This window comes from Aphis gossypii, unplaced genomic scaffold, assembly GCF_020184175.1.
Source record: "Aphis gossypii isolate Hap1 unplaced genomic scaffold, ASM2018417v2 Contig00329_ERROPOS47205, whole genome shotgun sequence".
Classification (NCBI taxonomy): domain Eukaryota; kingdom Metazoa; phylum Arthropoda; class Insecta; order Hemiptera; family Aphididae; genus Aphis; species Aphis gossypii.
This window is the reverse complement of record NW_026083069.1, coordinates 1,228-16,897: the sequence shown is the minus strand read 5'-3', so window position 1 is coordinate 16,897 and position 15,670 is coordinate 1,228. Positions and strand designations below refer to the sequence as shown.

Here is a 15,670-nt window from a genome sequence, read left to right as displayed (position 1 = left end):
ATAACCTAATATAACATAATATAATATAATACAACACAATGTTATTATTACAATTTAACAATTTAAAATCAAAATATTTTTTAACAACCTTGCTTTATTTTAATAAAATAACTTGTTTACTTTTATTGAGTCGATGTCGATTGCTCACCATGTCCTTTATTAACTATTGCGTCGTTACTGTACTTTTGCGATGAACTGATTGCGTTAACAGTTTTGGCTGTGTTAGCAAAAAAATCATAAAAATCATTACACACAAAATTTTTTGAAATGATTTTTCAAAATATAATGATTTGACGGTAGGAACAAGAAAGCGATTTTTTTCGTCCATCCATAATACATAAGTGATAGAAAATACTCTTCAATTCACAATGCAGCATTTGTTCAGGCATGTTAGAGAATATTCTACAATTTTCCAAAAATGATTTATCAATATACTTTTACTGTTTAAAATTTATAAATAGCACACCATCTTTCTTCAACACAAACATACTTATTCTGCCATTCTTTTAAATTTTCATTTATAACATTTACTACATGGTTATATTCATCAAAAAGAATATCTTCATCCACATTCCAACAGGTTTGTTTATTATTTTGCAAAATAAATGTTAAACTTTTTTGTATATCATTGTATGTCGTACAGTTTATCAGTTGTGTCCAACGAAATATTTTAAGTTCTTCAAATGGATTTCCCCACTTTTCAATATACAACAAAAATATGTCATAAAACTGGTTAGTTTGCTCTATAAATTGTTTTTTTGTGTATTTATTTTTTGTCTCTAGTTCTAAAAGCATCGAGTTTACACTGGAAGTTAAAAAGTTTTGTGTTTTTCTATTTTTTATTTTTCCACATAAAACTTCTAATTTTTCTTATACTTCACATGCAGATATATTGTCCCCTTCTATTCTTTTTATAGTGTCACAAACGACTTTTAACTGACTTTGTATAAAATGAAACCATATTATTGCAACGGGGTCACTAAAAAATGATTTTAAAATGGTTGGGCATTTGTCCTAAGTGTCAAAGTACAATTTTAAAGCTGGATACATTTCAATAATTCTGGAGACTGCTGGTTGTAAGGATAGCCATCTTGTTTTTACACTTTCAAATACGTTTTTGTAGTGTGTATTTGTAAAATCACAAAATTCTTTTAATGCTTCCACTCTCACAATATAAATATAAAAGTATTGAAAAATTTTATTAACGATTCATTCGACATCAATAGGTAAGATATCTGTACTAGTTTGCATAGCGTTGTGCAGAATATGAGCTGCACAACCAATTCCAGAAATGTTAGTCTTTAAATTATTGTTTAAAATCGTAAAAACATTTTTTGTTCCTTTCCTTGCAGCACCACCAAAATTAGTATTACAGTTGTCACCGGTAAATGCAATAATTTTGTGAGATAATTTATGCCTTGTTAAAATTTCCATAATATATGACGACAATATATCCGAAGTTTCTCCTTTTAAATTAGTGAATTCTAGCACTTTTATTTGAACTCCCGTTTTAGGATCGAAATGTCGAATAAGAATGGGGAAAATTTTTAAATTCTTATGATTTGAAGTGTCAATCATAACCGTCGCAAAATTAACAGCTTTTAGTTCGTCTATTATTTGATCCATTGCAAAAGGTGCCAATACATTCAAAATAATTGATTCACACTTGGTACGCGCACAAGAAAACTTTTTTTCATGTAACTTTTTTATTAAAGTAGTAGTGCAATCCATTGACCTAAAAGAATGGTTATGTTCTATAGTGTGAAATGCAAACATTCCCTCTTCTGCTTCAATTTTTAATCCTTCACTAGTTAAGCCAGCTGGCCCTTGTTTAATAAAATATGAGGTTGCCTTGTCACTTTTTGAAGCACTAGATAAGGCCGACGTATGTTTTTTCTTTTCCATATGCTGTTTGATATCTGAGCGACCTCCATGTTCGATTGAAAATACTGCCTTGCACACCGTACAAAATACTTTTCCAATTTCTTCACATTTTTTTAGGAAAGAAAATTCAGACTGTAAAGATACAGTGAACGTGCATCTCCTCTTTGGCATTTTTAAAAATAAAATAATGCACCAACTCACAAAAATTGAAAGAAAAAAGACGATACGTAGTGGCTATAATAAACATAAACGCTTTACTGTTCGTACGTTACTATTCGACATATTTTGTTGTTCGAATTTTTGATTGAACTAATCAATATAATAATATCTAAATATATCATCGATTATAAATAGTGTTGCGTGCCAGTATCAGATTTGAATCCAAATGGTTAATTTGAATGAAAGTTAAACTTAATAACGTAATATGTTTTTATTGCATATTAACAAAATACATGTAACAAATAAATAAGTGGCTGAGTGACATGAAAGTGCTCAGTTGTTGATAGCTTTGGTACATCTGCCGTTGCTGGTCTTCGGGCTCCCTTATATATTATGGTGCGTCTATTGTTTACGTCGTGTGGTCGCCTTCTGGGCGAAACCAGGTGTCCTTGTTGTTGTTGTTGCAAATTCGGATACGAATTTGAGAATTTTCAATAACATCTCAAATGCATCATTAGTGCACTGTAATTATTGGTGCGCTTACTATCCCGACACGTGTCATGGTCATAGTAGCATCCGCATTACCCTTGACACGAGGCATGGTCATTCTAACTTAGCCTTGTAATCTCGTAGATATCTTATAGATATCTCGTAGCCCATAACACCTCCCCACAAAAAAAAAGGTTTATGTCTACAAGATAGAAATCTTTAAAATTTTTCTTAAATGCACTCAGTTACACTTATAATTTCAGTTTTACATTGGTAACTTAATAATAATATTAGTTATATCAATTTTTAAATCAATTAAGAATACAATATAAAGTATGTTAGTATAGTATATGTTATTAATATATATATTTTAAATCTTTAAATCTCCTTCACCTTGATTAATACAATTAAAATAATAAAATAAATTTGTGAATAATTAATTAATATTACACACGAACGTTACGTTCTACCCACATACCAAATTAAATGACTGAATAACTAAACTTAAACATAGGATATAACAGTATTTATATTCTAAAATGTTTTATTAAATTCTCGTATTGTTGCTTCTTTAACACATAGTTGAATATACACTTGGTATATTCCACATCCAATCTCGGGTCATGTGCATACGTAGTCTTATGTTTTTTTATACATATTCTGTCATGCGTTTCTACTAAATTCAACAATCTTCCTGTTTTATCAAATTTCCCTATATCTATTTCGAAGATAATCTCCCTATTGCTTAGTTTTTCAAACTGAATAAAAAAATTCGTATTAAAATACTTATCATAACATGTAATGTTTAACATTGGATAATTTAAATTTAATCTTTGTAAAATCGTTTTATCCGAATGCCCATTCCATACTACTATTATATTATTTTCCTTATTCCCTTGTTTGATATAATGATCAATATACTCTCTCGTTAAATTATTTCGTGTTGAATTTAAACTTTGTTGTAACTGATCTAAACACGCATCTCGTAACTCCGTTTTGCACACAAATATTCTCTTTATCTCTTTAACTACTACTTGCAACTCTTCTCAATCATGGTCTAGCTTTTTCGTAAATTGGTAGCAATAAAGGTCTACCTTCTAACTTACTAACCTCAATTTTTCCAAGCTATTTGATATAGCACCAGAGATAACTACTATACTCGTTAGTTTTACCATTGAAATTCAAAGTCCATGATTATGAATTTATGTGTTTCTTTTCTGAATAATATAACAATTCAATATTAGTTAATTATATCCTATGTTACATTTTATATATATATTTATTGATTATTATATTATACTTATTTTTATATTATTTTTATATATTATTTTTTTTTTTTTTTACGAATAATAATGAATTATTAATGTTAATATTAACGTGGTGATGGTGGTGCGCTAAATGGTACTTCATCATATATTTCTGAAGCAAAATTTCCCCTTCTTACATTTCGTATTTGTGATCTATAATTAGCCAATCTTCTTGGTATATCAATCACTTGGTGATTGCTAACGTATCTACATTTTAATAGTATGTATATAGCTATTATTAGTATAATAGATAGTATAGCCAAAACTATTGTAACATACAAAAGATTTGAATGTATGAACTGGTGTTTTTGACTTTGTTCTCTAATAACTTCTTCGTCTATCATTTGCTGAATCTCATCAAATGATTTTGACACACTGTGCAAATCTGTTAATTGTATTTTTGATGTATTATTCCATACATCGCTCAATTTATATTTATGTATATGTTCAGGTATTTTATTAAATATATTTTGTATTTTAGTATTAGGTACAAAATCTTTATAATTTGTACTCGAAATATCCTCTATAGGAATCAACACTGCGTCATGGTGAATACTTGACAATTTATGTCTAATATAGTTATTGCACCTGAAACCTTAACTTCTTGAACAAAAGATTCGGGTAAATCTGTGCAACTTATTGTCAAAGTATCATCTCCAGCATGTATCCATGTGTTTTTATTAAGAATTCTGAGGTAAATGTTTCTAAGTAATGGAAATTTGTTGATAACATCCCGTTTGTAATGCATCCGGTGTTTTAAATATTTGCATTCACATGGTGTATTATCATTGTTATCTAACATTGGCTGTGTAGCCTTGCATATTCTGTATATTGCTGTTTCAATGCAATCTTTTATCTCTTTTTCCGTGTAGGTAGTAAATTGTTTTCTATCCTTAGTTATTGCAACGTAAGTATATGTATTTGTGAAAATATACCATGAGTCAACTCCATCTTCAACAAATTTTATTGGTATAGGTATTATATTATATAATGAAAGTTCTACGTCGACAAACAATGGTATTCTTGTAATAAATACCAATGTTCATTTTCATAGTATACGCTTATTTTGTTATTTTTAAAAATTCACTTAATTCTGACGCTTCTGTTCCCATAGGTATAGCATATTGTTTTTTAATTGTTCGTTTGCTGTTTTCAATGTTGATGCAAGTTCTTGTGGTGTCATAAGACTTGGATGTATTAACCCCTCTCTTGCAGCTGTTATTATCTGTTCCAACGTTGAGGTTTCATACGCATACTGATTAGTTATTATAGTGTATAGATTATGGACTTCGTCAGCCAATAGTAAATCTAATACGTCATCAGTTATATTCTGTAATTGCGTCATTCTCTCATGTAATTTTTGTTCTTTAGTTGATATCTCTTTATATAGTGCCTCTGTTTGATTTAGTGAACTAGCAATCTTTTTAACTGCTGTTTTTACTACCGTTGTTTGCGATGTCACTATATGTAAAATATTAGCTCCTGTTTCCTCTGTTTGTTTGATTGCTTCTCTAGTTTTCTTTGCACATTTATCATCACATACACCAAATAATGTATACATTGCGTTACCGACAAAGTTTATTAATCCCCTTTTGTTTCGTTTATTTTCTTGATATACATCGGTTTATTAACACTACCTCCTAACGACATATACAATCGTTCTTTTTGATTAGTTATTTCATCATATAAATCAGTTATTACTATTTGATATTTCCCACACAAATCTATATGACGTTTGTCAGTGCATATATTTGTTATTTTTCATTTTCAACCCTAATAAGTCATACTTTGTATATATTCCTTAAGTGAAAAATACGTAACCAGTTTATACTCTGCTCCTATCACCTTAGTGGGGCCTAAATTTTCATAATAAAAAACCTTGGATTGTTCATAGGGTACCATGTATAATATTCTGATGAATTTATTTCATTAGCACTGTTAAGTCCAACCATCATCACCAATCTAAAAGTAAAATTATATCTTCATTATAGTACTACTTAATAACATTACGTCGTTTAAACTGCAACAAAGCGTATCTCAGTTTTTGTAGTTTTTCAGGAGACACAAAAAACACGTGTTTAATGATTTGAACCAACTAAATATAAGTTAAAACATGTTTAATTAATGTTATTTTCATTAAAAAAGTGTTTGTAACACTAAAATTCAAAGTTTATTGAATATTCAGTATTTTTCATGAGATACGCTTTGTTTGACACTGATGAATCTGAGATAGGTCTTTTTACTTCACTAGTAATAAACCATAATATTTTAACATACTTTAATAATAATAATTATTGTATGACATAGTTGGGATGTAATAAATTATTATTTTATTATCTTAATTAATTTTTTTTATTTTGACTGTTATCAAGACTAAAAAATAAAATGCATAATAATCATAAAAACTGATTTGAACAGGATAATATAACTAGACCAAATAAAATATTAAAAATCACTTTGTAGTTCCTTTTTATTTTGTTCTTTCAACTTAGTAGGTATAAAATCAAAAAACAACATTAACAACAGTAAATAAAGTTATGACACAAACGTATTAATACTTTTTAAAAGTATAGTTACCAAAACAGAATAATTGCTTACTATAGGTATAGAAAGATAAAATAGTTTAATCTAAATAAAATTTAAGTCACACCTTGTTATAACATAAACAAAACAAAATAATACATAATAATATTATGGTATTATAAATATAAAAAAACCTAATATTAATAGGAATATAACAAGTAAATTTCAATTACAATATTATAATTTTAGTAAGTCTTATAAAAATGAATCATTGAGATCACTTGAAAACAATCAAAATAATATAATATCCAAAATATTTTTTTTTTTTTTAGTTGTCTCTTTCAACTTCTTAATAGTATAAAATCAAATAACAATTAACAACTTACTGTAAATACAAGGTATAGCAGTATAGTTTCCATAACAAATTAGGTAAATATATAAGAAAAACAGAAAAATTAAATACCTAGTTACAGCACTGGTAATAACTAAAAAAAAATATATTACCAATTTATAAAATAAATATAAAACAAAAAACAATTAACAACATTAAAGTATAAAATGATATCAAAAACTTATTAACTATTTAAAATTTTTTCTTTTGCTTTTTTCTTTTCTTATACTTGTTTCCATATGAGGCAAACCGTCATAAAATGATTGACAGTCGTAAGGTATAATACTTTTTAAGCTTTGCAAATCGTTCCATTTGTCCAATGTTATTTTTTTTTGAGTTTGGTACAGCTTAGGAAATTTATTGATGTTATCCTCATTAATGTTCTTAGGTCTTCTTGGCAACTCTTTAAAATCATCTTCATAATTAATTTTATAAAAAATAATACCATTAGGGCAGTATTTGAGTACTCTGAGATCAGTTACAACTGCATCTGAAGCCACTCTTCCTGGACGAATAGATTCATAAAACATAAATTTTTTATCACTGTAGTCTAAGAAAAATGAGTAAGTTAATACTTCAGATTTATATGGGAAAGGATGTTGTCTGGATTGTAATGTTATTTGAGACAATTGGAGTAGATATAAATAGACAGTTCAAACACCGCCACCGCCACCCGCCACCGCCACCCACCACCGCCACCGCCACCGCCACCGCCACCGCCACCCAAGGTACCGCCACCCGTACCACCACTCGCTGCCCAGCCATGGTTAGCGCCGCCGTCACACCACCTCCCGCCCCGCCATAGATGCCGCCACCGCCACCGCCACCCCCGCGACCTACCACTCACCCAAGGTACCGCCACCCGTACCACCACTCGCTGCCCAGCCATGGTGAGCGCCGCCGTCGCACCACCTCCCGCCCCGCCATAGATGCTGCAACCGGTACACTGCTCAGCCGTTATCTCGTAGTACACATTATCTTTATACCTATATTATATACTTAAACATATATCTATATACCTATACCTATATCTATACATCTATACCCACATAACATGCCAACTTTTAATTAACTTTAAATGAATATCGTAATTTAAATGTTTATAGTTAAATGAATGTTTAGTTTTGATTGAATAGTGATCGTTTTAAGATTAAATAAAGGTTGCATAAATCTCATTTGGACCAAAAAAATAGATCGAATGAACACTTGATCTACTATGTTAGCTGAGTGTCAAAAATGAAATATCTATTTAACCTATTAAAACTAATTATTCAAGATTTATTTGACCTTAATATGATCATTTCTTAATTTGTTTTTGATATTAATTGAACTTCCTATAAATGTTTAAATATTATGTTAATAAACCTTAATAAAAATTATATTCTACCTTTATTCAACCATTAACTATAGATTAAATGACATGCATTTAATCTTTGATTTACCTTTAATTGAATAAATAGTTCAATCGAAATTATTATTACAATTTTTTTATATAACGAGGTTATAGGTATACAATATACATATACTATAAATACTTATCTAGAGATAAATAATAATAAATTGCATTATAAATTACAATTCTATATTTTTCATATATCAAATGGAAAAATGGATAACATATACACATACCAAACAAAAACAATCAAAGTAATTAATAAAAAAAAAAATTGTACATGGTACAAATTTTGTGATTATAGAATATTAAAAAAAAAGTACAAAATATTAAAATGTAAAATAAATATAACATGTATCATTACAAGTAAATATATATGAAACCAGGATTATATTTAAACAAATAATCACTAAAATAAAAGGTAAATCACTGGTTTTGTAAATGGTTTAATATTTATTAATACAAACAAGATTATACTTATTAATTAGTTAAACCTTCAAATAGGTAGTATATATTAAATTGTTATTATAAATTATAATACTATATTTATTCTATAAGACTATAACAAATGAAAAAGTAAGTAACATACACAATTAATTAAAACAATCAAAGTAATAATAAAAAAAAATGTATGTAATACAAATTTTGTGATTATATAATATTTAAAAAATATAGGTACACAAAATAAATGCATACCATAGAAGAAAAAATACATGAAACCAGATTATATTTAAACAAATAATTAATATGAATAGAAAGTAAGTCACTGGTTTTGTAAATGATTTAATACTTATTATACAAAAAAAAAAATTTTATATATTATATGTTATACTTGATATTGTAATTAATCCTTCAAAAAGGTAGTATTTATTAAATTATAATATTTTAGTATCAACAAATTTTATACTAAGAAATTTTGTACAAAAACTGTTTATTATATACTATATTTAGAAATAACTTTTTATAAGAGAATGCAACACCCACCCTTTTAAGAGACTTTTTCATATTATACAAATTCTTTTGTTATCTTATTCCCCAATATAGCCCAATCGGAAATACATTATTATAATAGGGTCTTATATAACATAAGATTGGCCAAAAAGTGCTTTTCGAGCTTTTAGTTAATGGAAGACCATCGATTCCTACAACTAATTTAATTACATCCATGGTGTCATCATCAATATTATAATTCTGTATAATACCATTGCGCGCACACCAAAATGGTAGTATTGCCCAGGTGCTATTTCTTTAAGTGGAATTTTTAAACCTGAAATGTTAGTTTTTAACAAAGTTCTAGCATCACCCGGAAGAGAAGGGTCGTAACTAGATTGAATAATTTTTAATAAATCGGAAGTTGCAGCATGTGTTATATTATGTTTGATGCTCCATAATGCTAATTTAGTTTTTACAGAATCTGCTTCTACCTCAGTAAAACGATGAAAAGGTAGTTCTTCATCCGAACAATCTGTATCTGATTCCACAATTGCATTTTCTTCGTCATTGATAAACTGAATTTCAGGTTTATAAGAACAGCTCGCAATCTCTTCTATTGTATTATAAACATTAGACAATTCTGAAATACATTTTTTTTTATTATAAGCTAATTATTATTTCTATGAAATTACTTATAAATTAATACAAGTCATAATAATTAAAAATAACAAAAATTATTGTTGAACGAAATACGATTTTGAACTACTAATTAGCACTAAACAGTTATTTATTATAATATATTTATATAAAACATTATACACCAACCTGCATTATTTTTATCTTCTACACCAACAGCTTCTTCATCACCTGCATTTTCTTCTAAGTCTAATTGATTAAATATAAATTGATCATCTTGTGTTTGAAGATCTTTAAGCTCTTCGCGAATACGTCTTTTTTTACTAGACCGACTTAAACAACTCATGTTTTTTATGTAAAATTGTAAAATAATAAAATTGTAATATTTTAGTTCAGCCGTTTGTCCTGTAGTGCGAGACGATCGATTCGAACAAAATAGCACGATTTTTCAATAGTACAAATAGTACAATTAATACTCAGACTATATTATAGTATATACGTTATAGTGACTACTCGCTTTATTTTTTTACATGATACATCATATTATTACGTAAATAGAGCTCATTGTTCATAAAACGGTTATTTTTAGTCGTAGGCAGTCGGCCACGTCGGTCTTATCTATTATCACCGCGCTAGACCAGGAAATTTGTTCAATAACGAGTTGTAAATACTTGTAAATTGATTATTGTGTTACGCTTCGAGCGACTACTTCAATTGTGTTTTGACTTCTGGCAATAATAAAGTCAATTTTCATATATTATATTATAATAAGCGATAATCGACGTATCCTGCACAAATTAAAATATAAAATATACCCAACGAATTATATTGTTTATTTATTTAAAGAAAAATGCGAACCCTATTTATAGCGCTTATCTATACCGCAAATAATGTAGACGAAATATTATTAAGCATTAAATAAAAGCTTAAACGAATACATTAACAATGCAATTCTAATGTAATGTGTAGATAGTGTTAATTTAGTAACCTATAATTAATGTTTATAGATTTAGACTTAATAAACATTGTTTATGATACTCAATTTAAATGTTAGTCATTGTAACTTTATTCAATATTTAACACAAATTAACTTTTTAATATTTAAAATCTAACCTAAATCAAGTATTTATATAACATTAAAAATTTACTTTAATCTAAACATTTAAAAATAAACACTTTATCTAGTATTATTGAATATTATTTTTCGAACCTTTCAAATTCAACTCAATTTCAGCATTTATAGAAGTTTTAACATTGGAAAATGCTATGTGGGTATACGTACAAAATATATGCCCCACCACTAATCCCCACTACCAGTTCACACCTAACTTCCAGAACTCCCCCACCATTCATAATAATAATAATAATAATATTAATAATATTAATGACGATTAATAATTAAGCACTAATATTCAGTCATAGTTTTGTTTTAACAGTGTCAAGTTGTAAATCTCTGTTTAACTTTATCAGTATTAATATGGCAGGGCCAATAAGTGAAATGAACCGTTTGTATAAATATGTTGCACCTTAATCGCCGTCCGAACTCATCGATTGTAGTAATTTCACAATTGACTTTGAAAATCGCAAGTTTTTAAACATCGGATTCGATCCAAAAGATAAATTTAATATTGTGCTGCGAATAATTACACCGTCACGGTATTTAAATATTTCTCCAGACTTCTTGAAGCGTATTTATTCATTCATGGGTAATATTTTATCCCACATTCTCGATCCTGCTGTGAAATATAAAAAATTCACTTTTTTGGAATGTGAATCGGTTTTGATCACAAGTATGGTATATAGGGGAGAGCATGTATTAGTCGTAGAGTCTAAAGAAACAAGCGGATGTAGAATTTTATTGAATAGAAGAGATCTTATGACAATTCAAGATTTAGAGTGGATGATTTTTGAAACCGTATCAAGAAAAATCAATATCGTAAGACCTAATATTTTAAATCAACTCGAACAAATATCCGAATACTTTAAAACAGATTTTAATATTGATAAATCCGCTACACTCGATGAAGTTATATCAATAATCAGAGGAATTCATATTGAATTAATCGCGAAACATATACAAAAGAACAAACAGAGTTTTTTAACCCAAATAATATTATTCGCAACTGAACAGCTTGCAATCAATTGGATGACAAAATCGAGAAATTCGTTAAAAGTAAGAATATATTTTGAAATTATTAATAAAAATATTAAACATATGCATTAAATTAGACAGTTGATGCACCGGCAGAATTTATTTCACCAACCAGGAGAAATGAGATGCACGATGCTGAGGAATTAAAGGTGAAACATATTGTACATATTTTTATTACGATTACTGATTTTTGTTAATTTTAGTTTTATTCTGAAACCTTTGATGTGGAAATGCTACAACCTTCACCACCAAGATACTCAAGTATGTCTCCGTTGATGAAATATAATGAAGATGATCCTTCACAGTCACGAGTAACTATAAATGAAACCAATAAAATATTCAAGTACTAAATTTTATTTTATTCTTAGGGTGCTGACGAGGAAAAGGGATCAGAGAATATTTAGTAACAAATTCGATGAATCCATTAGAGGCAGCATGGCTCCGATTCGGAAAACTATACCAAGGACGATACACGTATGTCGTATATATATATATATATATAATTTGTATGAGAAAAAAAATAATTATTATTAATTTTATAGGCTGTCGATGAAAATGATGGTCCTACGTATTTTAACAGACCATAATCCCCCCCATCTCTTTTCAACTTCATAGATGGCAAGTCAGCAGAACAATCTACTCACTCCAATACAAAAGTCTTTTTATAATTATTAATAAAATCTTGTTAATGATAATAATAATAATAAATATTTCTTATATCATAATATTTGTTATTCAATACGTTATCAATACCCAGACTATGTTTCCTTCCATAACCCTGTTTTATATCATATGAGTTTTTACCCCCACCCTGACTTAAGAGTAGGGATTCGTCCCCGCTCTAAACAAGCGCTCGATAGCACTACATAAAAAGGATGACACGACCATATGACAAGTCAGTCGTAACCCGCTCTTCAAGTTAACAAGTAACATTAAGTAACAATTTCTGCGTTTAACCTTCAGTGTTACATAATGGCTAATAATCTGATCGATTGTAAACATTCTTTATTGATAGCAATGTTTATTTACACATTGGCTTAGATCCGGAACTTTTGTTTAATTGTGTTGTTTGTATTACAAGTAACTCTCAGTGCGTGAAAATGAGTGTTGAATTGTTTCAATCCATAAATACACTTCTTAACAACGTAAACTTTAGACTTCCATCGCACTTACTGTTAAAGGAGTTTAAATTGATGTCAATAGAGGAATTCAACGGTGTCAACATTCTGTCAATCAAATGCTCGCAGCAAGACCAGAATGTGCAGTTGACTAAGGAGAATGTTAAAAAGATTTTACAATTGATCGATGCCATGGAAGAAGTTATTCAGATGAAAAATATGTATGTTCGGTCCGCTTCATTGCTTCAGGCCTGTAAGATTTCAATGTTTCTGGGGAAAGAAATGCCGTTACCCAAAGATACAAAAATAAGCGATGTTGAGGATTATCTGGAGCACATTGAGGTCAAGAAATTGAAAGAACGTATTTCAGTCCAAGGTACTTGCTTAATAGCAGATTTAAAGATTAAAGCACTCAAACAATTGGCAAGGGGCTGGTTATCTTCTTCACCCGAAACTGAGGTAATACTAATATATTTTACATAATGTTGTATACTTAAACAACATTTTTTTTTTTAGGCTGAAGTCAACAGACCGAGGACAAGAGCATTTGTAGCGCGTGAAAGGGCAAAGGCAAGCCGTAGATTAAGTTATTTGAAATAATTTATTATGTAATATTTTATTGTAATACAATCAGAAAAAAAAAATATTTATAATTATATTTTAATATGGCGAATAATTAAATAAAAACATCATATTTTTTTTTTTAAAAAAAAGTTTTTTATTTTTACAAACTATTTACAATTTCCTTACATCACCATTAAACGGGTTATAAGTTATAATTTGATCGTGTAAAATGAGACAATAAGCTGCGGTTTTTGCTGGAATGGCCTTGTCTGTTTCGAATTCAATTCGTAAATCTACAGTCGATGATTTTACGTTGTCATTCTGTCGTGATAAATCCACGAATACGATTGGTACAAATTGTTGAAAAATATTTTTAGGAAGTAAAGGGTCACTATACTCTCTCTCGTAGTACGATTTCTGGAATTCAGCATATGCCTTGTACAATATAGCAGTAACATTGTTTGTGAAATCTGCACGAAAATCTTCATATGGATATACTTCAGAGTTTAAATGTACTTTTAGGTTTTTCAAATAGCAGTGATCGAATCGTCCTGATGGATTAAATAAATTATTTTTTCGATCGGTTTGAAGTCCGATTAATGCAAATCTAGGTTTCTCCAACAAACTGCTTGATTTTACCGTCCACGAATGAGAAGTGTTCTAAGGGAGAACTGGATACTCGCACAAGTCCCAATTTCTGAACGCACAAGCAACTGGTTTACGAGAGTCTAATACTTTTAACAGTTTTATTTTTTCTTTATCACTAACTCTGATGATGGGCATCTTCCAGATAATTTTATTTAATTCAATGGCTACTTTTTTAAGTTTTTCATTAGGAGTTGTCGTCAAAACATACAACGCATCAAAATCTGTAGATGATCTGTTTAAAATTATTTGTTGATTACAGTTGAGTAGTATTTTTTTATAATCTTCACAAAATCCAAACAAGTGTTTGAGCGGGATACAACCATCGAATTTGTTATTTAACATGAAATGTTTATTTTCACTGGCATCCATATCTACGTCCCAAGCAGCATTTTGTAGATTGTTCAATTCACTCGGAGTGTGCGAGCAAAAACCTTTAAGACTCGAAGATATTCCAGGAGATTTTATTTTTGTATTTCCACTCCGTTAATTTCATATCGGATTTCAGAAAATAAAATGCTAAGCCATTATTTGTAAAGTTGAATTCACCCTTCTCTGCTGTAATATCTGCAGGTATATTTAATTTACCTTCAATGTAAAGATAGCTCTCGCAAGACAAAGTTTAAGCGTCCATATTTTGAATAGATATTCTAATTTCATCGTTATTGGATAAAGCTGTAGTCGAATACGGAAGGAAAGAGTGGTACTGCATTTGAGTTATTTTGCAATCTTCTTCATATCCGCCAGCTACGTCCAAATACATTTTATCCATGATTATAGAACTTTTAAAGAGCGTAGAAATGATAGATTGTTTTTGGTTAGTTTCTTTACAATCGGTGTACGTCTTGACGTATTAATCTTGCTAGTAGAACTATTGATTTTTTTGATAACATTTCTTTTTATATAACTGTTGAACTTAATAGCCATCTTTATGTTTAATTTGTAAACGAATTGTGATTGGCTCCCCTCTTAATTGATTAAGTTATTATCTTGATCTCTTAGCACTATATTTACTTTACTTATAGACGTGGAATTAAGCCGGTAGAAAACTAAATGTTTTGGAACTTCAATGATTTTATGTCCAGGCGGCGAAGAAGGGAAAAACTCGTGTATCGTCTGGCTCGGTATACCATTACTGAATGAACCAGAAATTAGATTGCAATCTATTTTTATACAGTTAACTTTCATTATGTTAACTATCCGTTCAGATTCATGCTTTGTGTTTCAGAGTAAACTTATTTTCAAAACCTAATATTTTGGATATATTATGTTCAATCGTGAAATCAATATCATGACTACACGTCATTGAACATTTTAATGTGCTGCTATCAGCCTTGAGTTGAAACAAAGTAACATGATTTGGTAAGAGTTTTTGAATCGTTGATTCCAAATTAATTATTTCATATGATCCCGTTGGTATAGTTACATTTACACATTTGCCGAGCGAATTGCGAAATCCTATCGTATTACAATCCG

The 15,670-nt window shown here is 29.1% G+C and overlaps 1 protein-coding gene and 3 pseudogenes across 1 annotated transcript; 2 read left to right on the top strand and 2 right to left on the bottom strand.

Annotated features, from left to right (window-relative positions):
* Window positions 1-122: 122 nt before the first annotated feature.
* On the bottom strand, window positions 123-2,055 carry LOC126553801 (uncharacterized; annotated as a pseudogene).
* Window positions 2,056-11,063: 9,008 nt separating this feature from the next.
* Window positions 11,064-12,271, top strand: LOC126553796 (uncharacterized; annotated as a pseudogene).
* Window positions 12,272-12,839: 568 nt separating this feature from the next.
* Window positions 12,840-13,595, top strand: LOC126553802 (uncharacterized; annotated as a pseudogene).
* Window positions 13,596-13,720: 125 nt separating this feature from the next.
* LOC126553795 (uncharacterized) lies at window positions 13,721-14,566 on the bottom strand. Its single transcript, XM_050208911.1, has 2 exons — window positions 14,229-14,566; window positions 13,721-14,174 (listed from the first exon to the last, which is right to left on the bottom strand). The coding sequence occupies exons 1-2, from the start codon at window positions 14,564-14,566 to the stop codon at window positions 13,721-13,723; spliced, it is 792 nt and encodes a 263-aa protein (XP_050064868.1).
* Between the last annotated feature and the right edge of the window lie 1,104 nt (window positions 14,567-15,670).

Bases quoted from the DNA above. Each gene is read 5' to 3' on its own strand.
- LOC126553795 (XM_050208911.1), bottom strand. From the start codon at position 14,566: ATGGATGCCAGTGAAAATAAACATTTCATGTTAAATAACAAATTCGAT. The intron at 14,175-14,228 runs GTATCCAGTTCT...AAAATCAAGCAG, and splicing joins AGAAATTGGGACTTGTGCGA to TTTGTTGGAGAAACCTAGAT.